The 15,522-nt window shown below is 40.8% G+C and overlaps 1 protein-coding gene across 8 annotated transcripts in view; it reads right to left on the reverse strand.

Annotated features, from left to right (window-relative positions):
* AXDND1 (axonemal dynein light chain domain containing 1) overlaps positions 1–15,522 on the reverse strand; it is a 185,677-nt gene that overhangs the window by 21,698 nt on the left and 148,457 nt on the right. For 4 of the 8 annotated variants that reach the window (XM_031658150.1, XM_031658151.1, XM_031658152.1 and 1 more), the window contains 3 exons: positions 11,825–11,938; positions 8,848–8,952; positions 619–701 (listed from right to left, as the gene is read on the reverse strand). In XM_031658150.1, coding sequence (XP_031514010.1) covers positions 619–701; positions 8,848–8,952; positions 11,825–11,938 — 302 coding nt within the window. Of the gene's footprint in view, positions 1–618; positions 702–8,847; positions 8,953–9,044; positions 9,199–10,834; positions 10,889–11,824; positions 11,939–15,522 lie in introns of those variants that run through there. The other 4 variants (XM_031658161.1, XM_031658165.1, XM_031658168.1 and 1 more) reach the window with 4 other exon arrangements.

A 15,522-nucleotide genomic window follows, 5' to 3' on the forward strand; every position in this document is an offset into this window, starting at 1 on the left:
TTAATAAAATCTGATTTGGGGTATCTGGAATTCTCCATCAATGGCCCGGGAACTCCCTTTCAAGAGTTAATTTTGGCTTCTCTTAATTGATGTGATCCAACAAACTAAATTCAACAGAGTCCCTTCTTTTCTAAAACCAAATTTTTGTTATCAAATAAACCAGCATGAGATGTGCTTCTTAGCTACTACAGCACATTATATGTCTACATGGCTACGCTCTTCTCCTGGCATCCCCAGCCATCTTAACTATATCACCCTTTGTACTCTTTGATATATGTAACATTCTTTCCCAAGCACAATAGTTTCTCCTAGTTCCATCTATTTCCCTAAGTCATCTCTTAGAAACATATTGAATTGGATCACTCTAACACCCCCCTCCAACACACACAAATACTTTGACTTCCTCTATCTTTCCACTGTAGATAAGGATGGATAAGATGTTCCCACCAGGGCACTGTAGTTTACTGCCTCTAGCAGAACATGTGGAGATATGCATCCCCCTAGTGAGGATACAGAAAGCAGGAGAGCCAAAGGGAAGCCAAAAAGTATGAATTTCTCAGTCAAGCCTTCTGGCCAGCCCATTTTCATCCTCTTGCCATTGTGTTGACTCATACTTACAGTAACTTCTCCTGCATATGTTCAATTACAGCCATTGCTTCAAGATATTTTTGGGCCAATGTACCTTGCTTAGCTGATTCTCTCTGACAGAGGAAATATGAGATATGAATGAACTGATAGTCTCAATAATTGGTATTCTACTTTTTCAGGATGTTCTGGATCAAACCTTCCAGAATATTCTTTTTCTACCAACCATATCTATCTAATAGATGGTTAAGCGCACCCTTAATACAAAAAAAAAAAAAAAAAATAGGGATTGTCTGTGGCCAGATAGCATAGAAGCTTCCAAATTATTCATGCTACAGGTGAATAAGAATTTGATTGGAATTGTAAAGAAGCAGCAGGGGAAACAGTAAAAACAAAAAGAAACAGAGAAATAAAAAAAGACTTAAAAAATAAGGAGAAGGGTCAACATGTTTCTTTATAAGTCAAGTTAAAGATCAAGGAAGCTAACTTGTATATCTGTCTTACTAATAATTTACTTTGCTAAGAATGTCACATTGCAAAATCCAATGAAGTCTTTAAATTCCTTAGGGAACTTCATAAATATCAGTTGAAGATGTAAATCTTACCAGGCAAAGAAAATACGGAAAAAAGATAACCTCTTTAATGGATTTTGACTCTATATAAGAGGAAGGTGAGAGAGAAAATTTAGAGGACAAAAACTATAAGTATATTTTTAACTGTATATTAACATTTTCCCAGAACAGTGTACTTTTAAAGTCTCATTCATCCATGTCTCCCAAGCAGAGTCAAGTACAAGGTAAAGTCTACATTACAGACGGAAACAGAGAGAGAAGAGGGCGGACAGCCTGCCACAATCACAGCATGATCCAGTGGGCTAAAGCAAACCTGCATCTAAGCCTTTCATCCTCACTCACATATCCCATCATACCACTCTACCTTTTTCTAAAAGAGAAAAGAACTTGTGTTAGTCTCTTCACTATTTATTTATTTATTTATTTATTCTTTTTCTTTTTTAGAGACTGGATCTTGCTCTGTCACCCAGGTTACAGTGCAGTGGCATAATCATAGCTCACTGCAGCCTTGACCTCCTAGACTCAAGCAATCCTCCCACCTCAGCCTCCCAAGTGACTGGGACTACAGGTGCATACCACCATGCACAGCCAATTTTTCATTTTTTTGGTAGAGATTGGGTCTTGCTATGTTATCCAGGCTGGTCTTGAACTCCTGGCCTCAAGTGATCCTCCTGCTTCAGCCTCCCAAGTTCTGAGATTATAGGCACTGGCCACCACACTTGGCCAATTTCTTCAGTTTTGTGCTAGATATTAGACTCTTCTTTTCTCTGTCACATATTTTTCTCTTTCTGTTTTGTTGCTTTGGGTAACTTGTTTGGAAAGTACACACTATCATTTTTCACCCTGAACCAAATGTATGTGATGTGGCTGTGCCTGCATGGCATACACTACTAACTTATTTGTTCTTCTAGAAGAAAGGGTTTCAGAGCAGAGGCTTCTAGAACTGGAATTCCACACATGGTTTACAGTCCTATGAAACAACTAAAACTATCGGTGGAATCCAAGATAAACCAGGATTGTCTGCTACTACCTGTGTGCATTTGAGCCTTCTGACTCTCTCCTCATTCTGTCAATAGATACAAATTGAGTTACAATACGCTAGGAAAACATCCCTTTCTTTTGATACTGGCAAGTACAGATTGTTTTGTGGTCCATTTCAAGTCCTTCAATAGGAGAGTTTCCAACCGTGGTCTGAAACGACATTTTGGACATTCCCGTGGTCTGAAATGCTGGTTGTGGGGCTGCTAGCATCCTCTACGTGTGGCAGATGGCAATCCCCCACGCATCACCCATATACTGATGCAGGTGCCTCAAGGCTAATTACAGTTACTGACACAGGCCTTCTTCTCAGGCTCCAAACCTTCCTCTGGCTTTTGTGCTCTTTTACTCACTATATAACAGAGACAAACATGGACCACGCAGCTCTTGGAATCAATTGGATTGGACCCTCCTTGCTTGTGCCTATGTGCTGTAGCTTCCAGTTAGTCTCTGTCTGACATCAATTCTGCCTTTAGATTTTTTTAGCTTGGCCTTCCTGGGGTTTGACTCTACTAATGGGCTTTGGGTTGCATCTCTATGGCTTGGGAGTGCATCAGGGAAGATCCCACTCCAGATTCAGCTCCTTGGATTCAATTCTGGACTCCTAGTTGGACTGGGTGCTCCTATCAGCTTTGGACATATTTTCTGGAGCCACCAATTTCAATTGCCCTTCCCTGATGTTGTTATAAAATGGGTAAATCAATCACTGCTCTTAATACCTGTGCCTGGGATACAAGGTATTGTGGGAGGAAAACACAGACATCTAAGGGCCTCCTTCATCCAAAATGACAGAGTTAAAGGCAGAAAGTCTAATCTTGTGTTGAAAATACTGCTGGGGCTGGGGCAGTGGCTCACACCTGTAACAGCACTTTGGGAGGCTGAGGCAGGTGGATCACCTGAGGTCAGGAGTTTGAGACCAGCCTGACCAACATAGTGAAATCTCGTCTCTACTAAAAATACAAAATTAGCCAGGCATGGTGGCACATGCCTGTAATCCCAGCTACTTGGGAGGCTGAGGCAGGAGAATTGCTTGAACCCGGGAGGTGGAGGTTGTAGTGAGCCGAGATTGCGCCATTGCACTCCAACCTGGGCAATAAGAGCGAAACTCTGTCTCAAAAAAAAAAAAAAAGGAAGAAAGAAAGAGAGAAAGAGAAAAAGAAAGAAAGAAAAAGAAAATACTGTTGATTTTCAGCAATATTTTCTGGCCCCCACTCACCCTTCCAAAAGAGTTCATAGGTGATCCAGCAAAATCCCCTATCTTTCTCATATACTTCAACTCTTTACAGACAGCCAGGACCCATAGCTTTAAGATGAGCCTGAGATTATTTCTAATGTATTGCTTGTTAGGGCAGGAGACTTATGGGCAACCCTATTCACACTGACAAGCACTTGTAGTTAGGGTCCACTGTAGCTCTCAGCATTTTTGGTAGATGCTTAGGAGAGTTTGTTGAATATAGTCATCCCATATCTCCATCAGTCAGCTGAAATGTTATGGAATTCAAGCTGCTTGCCCTACAAGAACAATGTTGGAACGATTCAGATTCAAAGAGGGCCACAGAGTTGCTGTGTAATAAGTTTTCAGAGCTGATTATACTGGGCCGCACCTAAAGGCAGAGTGCCCTTCCTCCAAGTAAGGCAGGGTCAAAATTAATGCTGCTTAATGGGATCATTGGGTTTACCAGTGAAATCAAGCACACTGCCAAACTGGGTAGTTGTGCTTGTATATGGCCTGGCAGGCCTTTTTTTTTTTTTTTTTTTTTTTTTTTTTTTGTAAGTGGATGCCCACTTTGAGTATAATCCCCAAAAAGTCCTATCTCCCGGATAACTAAGTAGTCTGAAATAATGGATTGTCCAGACCTCTGTTATGGTGCTAAGTTGCCAGGTAACCACATGAAGGGGGCCTGTTTGCTCAGGTCAAGCAAGTAACCTGCCCAACCTGATGATGACTTACCACCACTCTTCTTAAGATATCACTCATATCACAACTGCTAGAAAATCCCCTACTGTAATCATTTACAGGAGAGAACACTAGGAGTAACTGGAATTCTCCATGCTCAGGTCCCTAGCTTCCTAGTTGTCTGGAGCTACTTCTCACTAGAAACCCAGGACTCAACTATCTCTTGGAGCTTTGCTGTTGTCCAGCTGAGCTCCCAGGGACATGGTAAGTTATACCTGTAGACCACGAGGCTTCTGCTTCCCTAACTCTTCCTTTGTTTTTTCTTTCCTTTCCGTGTCAATCAAATGTACTGCCCGTATAAGCCAGGCGGGCTGCTTGGTTCCCTATTTTACGATGGTCTAGAGGAAAAGGATAAAAGCACCTCACTTGTCCGGGTGCAGTGGCTCACACCTGTAATCCCAGCACTTTGGGAGACCGAGGCGGGTGGATCACAAGGTCAGGAGTTCAAGACCAGCCTAGCCAATACAGTGAAACCCCGTCTCTACTAAAAATACAAAAATTAGCTGGGCGTGGTGATGCGCGCCTGTAATCCCAGCTACTCAGGAGCCTGAGGCAGAAGAATCACTTGAACCCAGCAGGCGAAGGTTTCAGTGAGCAAGATCGCACCACTGCACTCCAGCCTGGGCAACAGAGCAAGACTCCATCAAGAAAAAAAAAAAAGCCCCCCACTCAAGCTCTAGCTCATTTAACTCTCAGCCAATCAGTAACAAAAGACTCAAGAAGATTAATTAACAAACTCCTATTTTAGAGGGCTAGGGACTTCCCTGGAGCCCCGCATGCACAGTTAGACTTCAATGCCAACCCATAGTTACCCCCTCCTCACTTTAATCTAAAAGTCACACCCAGGGATGGAGATTTAAAATGCTAACGCTACATATGATGTATGAAGAAGCACAGTGAACCACTGTGCGAGTGTCAGAAAAACCCTCCTATACATGCCCTGATATAACCCTTCCCCATAGAAAAACCCTACAAAACTAAACCACATACTACCCTCGGGGAACAGCCTGATCCTTCTCCTTTCTTGTCACTGGCTCTCTTGTACAGAAGCTAAATAAACTTGCTCTTTGCTACTATACCTAGTAGTCTTTATACTGGGAGATTACAAGAAAAGAACCCATGGTGCCGGTAACACTGAGAGTTGTATTTTTAGACCAGGAAGACAGAGTACAGCTGCCCAATAGGTCTGGTGGCTTGGACTTGTATCCCTACTAAATGGTTATTTTTGTTTTTAGGACCAGAGGCGAGTGTCTATTAAAATGGATAAGGGAAAAACAAAAAATAATAATAATAATAAAGGAAAACCTTACAGTGAAAGTTTGGAAACCTTAAACTTTCCACAGGGAGCCCCAGCCCCAGCAGCTTTGTGAATGGAAAGAACATGGAGCTTTGGCCCTGCCTGCCCCACAGGTCCTGCAGTGCAGTCTGAATCAAGACACACCTTCCCCAGCTCCACCCCATGGGCCAAATCTCTAATATCCTAAGCTAGTTCAAAGAAACTCTATTCTCTGAGAACCAACATCCCCAAATACCAATCAACCTCGTCCCCTGCTAGAATAGCACAATTAGGCCTCTTCTGTTTGAGCGCCTGGTGATTGAAGCCACTTTTGCAAAATTATGATGGTAAAATAAATCTGACAGGGCTGACTCCATCTTGCTTGAGTCTCACAGACTCGCTGACTTGGCTCATTCCAGGGCAGGGGCAAAGCTTAAATGATAATAGCTCTTCCCCAAAACTAAACTACCCTTGTAAAACTAATGAAAGGCCACCAAGTTAGGAGTATGAGAGGGATCTGAATTCAGCCATTATTCCAGAGGTCACAAGATTTGCGACTTCCCCAATTACGCCTGTAAATAACATCATTATTGTAGAACTTAAGGTTGGTATTTTGAGATGTCTTTTCAAGTTTCTGACAGCAGGATGGTGCCACTGTGACTCATAACTCAAGGAGTCCTGTGGCCCCCACCCAGAAATGGACTCAGTGCATGAGGACCATTTTCCATACCCCATGATCGCATCCCCAACCAGTAAGCAACAGCCACACCCTGGCCTCCTGCCTACCAAACTATCTTGGAAAAAGCCTAACCTTTGAGCCTTCAAGAAGATTGATCTGAGTAGTAACTCCATCTCCTACATGGTGTGGCCAGCTTCGTGTCAACTAAACTCTTTCTTTACTGCAATGCTGTTTTCCCAGATAATTGATTGTGTCTGTGCAATGGGCAGGAAGGACCCACTGGGAAGTCACATGATCCCTTTCTACTTGTGCAGTACTCCAGCCACCATTCCACAGGAAGAACGTGATTCTTCTTGGCTTCCAGGAACTTGCAAGTACTTGTACATCTGGATGTGGCATTTCAGTCCTCTCTCCAGATTTTTTGGTTAATTAGAACCTAGACAGTTTGGTTTTTAGTGATCTATAGTAGCAGCAGCAAATTTTCAAAAGCTTAGAGATGACCTTACTGGTCCATGTTCTCTTTACCTGGGCTATCTATATGGCACTGCCAGTATCACACAGAATGGCAGTACCTGGGAGCAATGGACCTCGCACTATCCAAGACGTGTGATGCTCCTCAGTTTTTTCCCAGGCTGCACGCTCCTAGTTTCCTGACTGCTTCCTGCCTGGCTTCAGGGCCTAGCCTGGACGGCATACCAGAGTTCTAACTTTAGGAAAGCCAAGTCTGAGGCAGGAGGGCTTGTAGCTGGGACTGGTGGGGGTTAGCAGATAAAAAGCTGCTATCCGTTGTCTTTGTCTCCCTTTTTAAAAAATCTCGGCCAGGTGTGGTGGCTCACACCTGTAATCCCAGCACTTTGGGAGGCCAAAGCAGGAGGATCACAAGGTCAGGAGTTCAAGACCAGCCTGACCAACATAATGAAACCCCGTTGCTACTAAAAATACAAAAAATTAGCCAGGCATGGTGGTGGGCACCTGTTCTCCCAGCTACGCAGGAGGCTGAGGCAGGAGAATTGCTTGAACTTGGGAGGCAGAGGTTGCAATGAGCTGAGATCGCACCATTGCACTCCAGCCCGGGTGACAGTGCGAGACTCTATCTCAAAAAAGAAAAAGAAAAAAAAAAAATCTCATGACATTGTATTCCATTTCCAGTGCTCCCTCTTACATATTTGCCTCACAGTCTTAGTGACCAACATAGTGATGTATTATTTTTAAAACTTGTTCAAAGTTCTCTGATGTCTCCCAAGGCACCACTTTGGGAGAATGTGCTGAAGGAAATTAAAATATATTGCCCCCAAAATATATTTATTTGACGTATTTTGAAATAGCCACTGCCTGGCCAGGAAACAAAAGTGGCCTTGCAAAGCTGTCTTTTGTGGGAAAAATTTGCATCTGTAGAGAATTTCCATTAAAGCAGTCACCACCCCTTCCCCTTTCTATGCCTTTCCAGGACCCAGGAGAGAGTGAGAGTCTGATGCCTTTTGAAATCTAAAAATAAACATTATTATCTCTTCTCTCTGAGGGAGGCTTCATCTACATAACAAGGCCACCTTTGCCAGCCAAGCTTCTTCCTTTTCTCTCTCTCTCAACCAGTCTTGTCACTAACCTGATTCACCAAGGTAACCTGTTTCTAGCCATACTTAGTCTGTATTCTTTACTGTGGCCCCAGGATGGTATATGAGCTTCCATAACTCACTGGGAAACTGGATCTTCATTCTGAAGGGTCTCGTGTATACATGTTAAACAAATTTATATGCCTTTTCTCCTATTAATCAATTTGCCTCACACCAGTGATTTTTCAGCAAACCTTTAGGGGGCCAAGAGCCTATGGCTCACACACCCCTAATAATGAAATGGTTCTTAACTTTAGCGTGGAGAAATTTGACAAAATCTATTGATCCTCCAATCCAAGAAAATGTACAATGTCAACATACACTCAAAATGTTACCACCACCTCAGGGAATTAGTGGGATAAAGCCCATCCATAAACTCCTAAAGTCACAGTGTTCTGTAGAGAGTGAGATACTGATCAATGGCTGACTGAAATCTACCATGGTCCTACAACCAAACTTCTGTGGAGACAGTTTAAACCTGCTTTCTTGCTGAGTTTCCACAGCTACTGTCTCTAAGTTTCCAGTTTCCCGACAATTATTGTTCTTAGGAGTATGTGCTTATTATCACAGCTCTCAACAAAGTCTACTAAATGAATGTTTAAAAATCAGTCAAATACTGACCAAGAGATTGTTAAACTAAGGAAAGAGATGAAATACTGATGTTAAAATGGGGTTTAGGCCGGGTGCAATGGCTCACGTCTGTAATCCCAGCACTTTGGGAGGCTGAGGTGGGTGGATCACCTGATGAATTCGGGAGTTCGAGACCAGCCTGGCCAACATGGTGAAACCCCATCCCTACTAAAAATACAAAAATTAGCTGGGCATGGTGGCAGGCACCTGTAATCCCAGCTACTCCGCAGACTGAGACAGGAGAATCTCTTGAACCCGGGAGGCAGAGCAAAACTCTGTCTCAAAAAAAAGAGGTTTAAAGATGAGAATGAGAAGCTTTTGTAAAGTTAAGGTGAAAATATGAGTTTTCCAGGAATTATGTTGGAAGAAAAATATCTGTAAAATATATAACTTAGGAACCCCTGGTCCCCTTGGAGTAGCTAAAAGTGATGTTAGCACCATATCATGTTTGTGCAATGTTAAATAGTGTTGAATTCCCTAGTTGGGTTTCAGATACATACCCAGGAAGACAACACATCTGTTTCAAATAGAGGTTTGGAATGAACATTTTCATCTTCTCCAATGAATCGAATTAGTTTTTCCTCCTCTGTAGATGTTGAAGGTTGCTAGAACACAGAAACCCGCGGACCTGTTAGCAAGCTGGTGGGTAACACAGTGGCACACCAGCAAGTTTCCTGGCACCATGTTGGAAGCTTACATTTTTCATTTGCTTTAATCATACAACAAGCATTTTTGAAGACTTTCACATAGCAAACGCTGTGAAAAACTGGTGGGATGGGGAGTGTGGACAACGGGATACAACTATGGGAAAAACAAAGAGGATTTCTTCCAGCTTCCAGGAACTGACAGTACTGTAGGAGAGATAGAAAATAAAATGAATAATTATGGTATAACATGATTACTGTTAGCATAAAAGTGTGTTCCAAAGGCTGTGTGCACCCAGAAAAGGGTCATGCATTCTTCCTAGGTACTTCAGGAATTATTAACAGAGAAAATGATATTTAAAGGCTGAACGGGTGCTGTAAAATAGAGAGGAAAGGGGCTGAACTAAGTCTACAGGTAGTAGTAGTAGTAGTAGTAGTAGTAGTAGTAGTAGTAGTAGCAGCAGCAATGGTTTTGTCAACAGAAAAGGGGTCTTATCACAGACCCCAAGAGCAGGTTCTTTGATCTCACACAGGATAAAATTCAGGGTGACTCACAGAGTATAGTAAAGCAAAAGCAGTTTATTAGAAATTACTCTATTACAGAGGAGGGTATCCTCAGAAAGCAAGAGGAGAAATGCCCTTACATAAATATAATGCTTGCTTATATAGGAGATTAAGGCTAGGAATAGTGTACTTTATTATAAAGCCTGGTGATCAGCTTGTGACAGGCTATTAGTATTGTTATTCTCTAATGTAACTGTTGATTTCAGCAATAATTTATGAGTGTACTATCAGAGACGTATGAACCAGAAAAACTCCATCTTAAAGAGCAGCTGGGTACCATGAGGCTAAAACCTACTGGGCTGCCTCCCCAGATGGTTCTAAGTCATAGGATGAGATAAAAGGTCAGCACAAAATACAGGTCATAAAGACCTTGCTGATAAAACAGGTTGCAGTAAAGAAGCGGGCCAAAACCCACCAAAACCACAATGGCCACGAGAGTGACCTCTGGTTGTCCTCACTGCTATATTCCTATCAGCGCCATGACAGTTTACAAATGCCATGACAATGTCAGGAAGTTACCCTATATGGTCTAAAAAGGGGAGGCATGAATAATCCACCCCTTGTTCAGGATATCATCAAGAAAATGGGCAACCAGCAGCCCTTAAGTCTACTCTGTCTGTGGAGTAGCTGTTCTTTTATTCCTTTACTTTCTTAATAAACTTGCTTTCACTTTGGACTGCAAACTTGCCCTGAATTCTTTCTTGTGCAAGATCCAAGAACCCTCTCCTGGGTCTGAATCGTGACCCCTTTCCTGTAACAGTACCATTATCTTTAAAGTGAAACGCATTTTTAAACTGAGAATGCCTTTTTCCATTGACTCGATTCCTCAACCATAAACATCTTGTGATTAAGAGTGTCCAATTTCCTGGGAAATTAACCCAGTAGGTTTTGCTTTATCTGGACTTTATTCAAGATGGAGTCATTCTAGTTAAGACACCTCTGACAATTTCCATTTATTCTGTGCCTTCTATATACCAAACACTTTACCAGAAAGAAAACAGAAAATGACAATTGAAATAGGCTTGGGTGTTACATCATATTTTTGTTCTGTTGTCCTGCCTGTGCAGTGAGTAGAAGACCTAGTTCAGAGCCTGGAGTCACGCCAACACTTAAACTATATACAGAGAAGAAGCACATCAGAGAAGTAAATTAAGACATTGTAGAGAGTATTAGGCAATCATGAGTTTTAGAAGCCAAAGACAGTAGTAGTCAATCTAAGAATTAGCAAGGGCTCTTGTGCCAGACTTAACTGGGTTTGAATATTGGTTCTGCCACTTACAGCTATATGATTTTGGGTAAGTCAGTCAACCTCTCTGAGCTTCAGTTTTCTTATCTGTAAAATGGGGGCAATAATATATACCTTGAAGTTGTGTTGCATAGATAAGAGATAATATGTGCAAAGTATATCACTCATGATAGGCACTCAATTTTTGGTAATCCTTGTATTATTATTACAAATGTCCCAGGAAGGGCTTTTATTACTACAAATGCCCCTGCAGGGGTTAAGACAGGGTAAAGGGAGGAGAGGTCTGGTGATGGGCCTGGGAGGAGGGCAAAAGGCAGCTCAGAATGGGAGCTGAAGAAGTGGAAATATGGAGTTTCAAAGTGTTATCTGAAAAATGTGGCAATGAAGGGCTAAAAAAATAGCACCAGAATGAGAGGTAGGTTGTGTAGTTAATGGTAATATAGGTATAAATGAGGCTAATGGAAAATGGCTGGATTTAGAAGGGAAAAGGAACATCCCTTCCTCTGAAAATAAAGTGACAAAGATAAATATTTCTGCAGGCTTGGCTAAATCTATATGAGAAAAAGAAGGAAACCAAAGAGTTCACTCCAGACCACCTACTTCTATTCTCCACTGTGTGTGTGTCTCTCTCTATATATATAATTTCCCCCACTATATATATATAATATATATATAAAGGGTCCAGGCATGGTGCCTCATATCTGTAATACCAGCACTTTAGGAGGCCGAGGTAAGACGATCACTTGAGACCAGGAGTTCAAGACCAGCCTGGGCAACATAGCAAGATCCCATCTCTATTTTAAAAATTTTAAAAATTAGCTAGGCATGGTGGTGCATGACTGTAGTCCTAGCTACTCAAGAGGCTGAGGTAGGAGGATCATTTGAGCCCCAGAGTTCGAGGTTACAGAGAGCTATGATGACACCACAGCACTCCAACCTGGGTGACAGAGCAAGACTCTGTCTCTAAAACATATATATGTATGTATGTATATAGGAGGAAAAACAAATACCAAATAATCTTACTTCTTCTGCTTTCTCTTTATTTTCCTCCTGAAGTTTCCTATCCTCCTTACTTTCTTCTTCATCCTCTTGAAGAGACTCATCTATTTCAGGCTCAATGAATTCTTTTACAGCCTCCTGTGAGATGAAACAGTATGATGATTAAAGGATGTATATAAATATTAGCAATTATTTGTTCAAAAATACTTAATGAGCACTAATCCTGCAACTGGGTACTGTGCTAGTGACAAGGATACAAAGGTTGATAAAAATAGTCCCTGTCCTTAAGAAACTTATAATTTCATGGACAAGAATATACAATGAATGCATACAGTCACATAGTAGGAGCACCTGATTTAGACAAGGTAGGGGACTGGGTAAAAGAGGGAGTTGGTCAGGAAGGTTTCCTGAAGGAGATAATGTTTGAGTTTTTTCTTGAAGGATGGGGAAGGAAAAGAAGGAGCTCTGGGCAGAGGATGTTGTATGTACATGATTGGTTCTGAGAGCGCCTAGTTCAATAGGACAAAAACTGGGAGACAAATGAACAGGAGTGCAATCATAGAGAAAGGGCGAGACTGTCAAGCCAGGGAGATGATTGGCTCTTACCCTGAAGGCAATGAGGCTCTAATAAATTGATTGATTTGCTTTGCATTTCAAAACAATCATTCTAGCAACAGGAGACTAGCTTTAAAGAAGAGGAAGAAAGGGAAGGAGAGGAAGAGAAAAGGAGCATGAACAAAATAGCGGTTGCTGGAATGAAGAGAAGGAAAAGGAAGATTTAAGAGATATTTAAGAGGTAAGTCCGAGTGATTGACTGGATGGACACGGGATGGTTAGGGAAAAGGTACATCTTAAATGACACTTAGTTTATAATTTAGACCACTAGAGAGATGACAATGCCATTCACAGAGACAATGAACAAAACTGGATAAACAGGTTTGGAGAGAGAGATGAGTTCAGATTAGGCTGTGAGGGTTTGAGGTACCATTGAGATATCCAAGAGAAAATATCCAGCAAGTAGCTGAATATATGGATCTGGAGTTTAAGATGAAAGAATTTGGGCTAAAAATAGAGATCTGACAGTTATCTGCATTTAATTAAAGCCAAGAAAGTAAATTATATCCTAAAGGCAAACTTGTGAGGTAGCCAGAGAATCAGACAGTAACCCAGTTACATAAAATGCTAGGGATCTATGGAAAACAGTGTGGCGATTCCTTAAAGAACGAAAAATAGATCTACCATTCGATCCAGCAATCCCACTCCTGGGTATCTATCCAGAGAAAAAGCAGTCATTATATGAAAAAGATGATTGTACACGCATATGTATAGCAGCACAATTCACAATTGCAAAAATATGGAACCAACCCAAATGCCCATCAATCAATGAGTGAATAAAGAAAATGTGGTATATATACACCATGGAATACCACTCAGCCATAAAAAGGAATTAAATAATGGCATTTGGAGACTGTTATTCTAAGTGAAGTAACTCAGGAATGGAAAACCAAATATTGTATGTTCTCACTCATAAGTGGGATCTAAGCTATGAGAACACAAAGCCATAAGAATGATACAATGGACTTCAGGGATTCAGGGGAAAAGGGTGGGAGGTGAGGAGGGATAAAAGACTACACATTGGGTACAGTGTACACTGCTTGGGTGATGGGTGCACCAAAATCTGAGAAATTATCACTAAAGAACTTACTCATGTAACCAACTATGACCTGTTTCCCAAAAACCTATTGGGAAAAAAAAAAAGGAATGATGTTCTGATGCAGGCAACAATGTGGCTGACCTTTGAAAACACTATGCTAAGTGAAATAAGCACAAAAGGGCCAGGTGCGGTGGCTCAAGCCTGTAATCCCAGCACTTTGGGAGGCCGAGACGGGCGGATCACAAGGTCAGGAGATCGAGATCATCCTGGCTAATACAGTGAAACCCCGTCTCTACTAAAAAAATACAAAAAACTAGCCGGGCGAGGTGGCGGGCGCCTGTAGTCCCAGCTACTCGGGAGGCTGAGGCAGGAGAATGGCGTAAACCCGGGAGGCGGAGCTTGCAGTGAGCTGGGATCCGGCCACTGCACTCCAGCCTGGGCGACAGAGCGAGACTCCGTCTCAAAAAAAAAAAAAAAAGAAAAAAAAAAAGAAATAAGCACAAAGGCCACATATTGTATAATTCCATTTACATGAGATGTCCAGAATAGGCAAATCCATAGAGCCAGAAAATGTGTAGTGTTTCCAGGGCCTGAGAAGAAAGAGGAAATTTGAGTGACTGTTAATCAGTATGGATTTTCTTTTTGGGAATGATAAAAATGTTCTGGAATTGAATAGTGATTATCACTGCACAACTTTGTGAATATACTACAAACTATTACTGAATTGTACATATTACATGAATTGTATCTCAATAAAGCTGTTATTTTTAGAAGAATAATTTGGCCACTCCACATTGTATACATACTTCAAAACATCATGTTGTACACAATGAAAATACACAATTTTTATTTGTCAATTAAAATAAATAGGAAATTGCTGCCTCAAAAAAAATCAGATGAAATCAAAGCCTATACTCAAGGAAAACAATAATAGATTTTCAAACCTCTGAAAAAAAATAAAATACGCTAGGGAAGAAAGAGGAGCCTGAAAAGGCAGCCAGAAGTAGCCTCTGAAGTATGAGAGGCCACGAGGAAAGCCAAAAGAGAAGAAAGAAGGAGTCATCAGTGTTGAACACCTCAAAGGAGTCTACTCATAGAGATTTAAAACCATCCTCTGGATGTTTACAGCACTAATATTTATAAAAGCAAAAGCTAGCAATAAGCTCAATGCCCACAACAGGAAAATGCATAAATAAATTATGGTGTAAGCCATATAACAAAATACTTTATAGCAATGTTAAATTATGCTATAGAAATATGTATATAGTATAGAAAAATAGTCACAATGTATTAGGATATTTTTACAAAATGAAAATACTTTTTTCTTGGTAATATTTTTGCTGTAAAATATTTGAACACTACAGAGGAATTAAGAATCTTAACGCTCAAAGAGTTAATAATTTCTATCAGTTTGCTGAATATTCCTCTAGAATGCTTTTTGCACCTATAAACATTTTAATATAAATGAGATAATGTAACTTATATTCTATAATCTGCTTTTCTCAATAATATATCATGGATTATATTTATTTAACTACTTAAACATCTACTTCATCTCATAGAACTCCATCATTTCAATGTACCATATTGTATTTAACTAATCTCCTACTGATCATCATTCATATTGTTTCTAGCATTTTGCTATTATACTATGCTGTAATAAACATTCTTTTACAGCTATATCATATACTAGAATTATCAAAAAGACTACAAAAGTTATATTTAACCTATTTAAAGAAATAAGAGAGTGAAAATATGAGCAGAGAGAGAAAGATTACAAAAATGCTCAGACCTGAAAAAGAATCAAATAGGACTTCAGCAATTTAACTGTAAAACTCAACAGAAAGGTTTAATGGCAGATGAAATTCAATTGGAGGGCAAATTAGTGAACTGGATGGTAAGCCAGAAAAATTATTCAGGATGCAATGCAGAGAAATAGAAAGATAGAGAATATGGAAGAAGGTTAAGAAACATGGGGGATTGATTCCAACACACGTTCATTTAGAGTTCTAGAAGGAAAGAAGAGAGCAGAGTTGATGGGTGCAGCACACCAACATGGCACAAGTAT

The sequence above is a fragment of the Papio anubis genome, chromosome 1 (assembly GCF_008728515.1).
Source record: "Papio anubis isolate 15944 chromosome 1, Panubis1.0, whole genome shotgun sequence".
Lineage (NCBI taxonomy): Eukaryota > Metazoa > Chordata > Mammalia > Primates > Cercopithecidae > Papio > Papio anubis.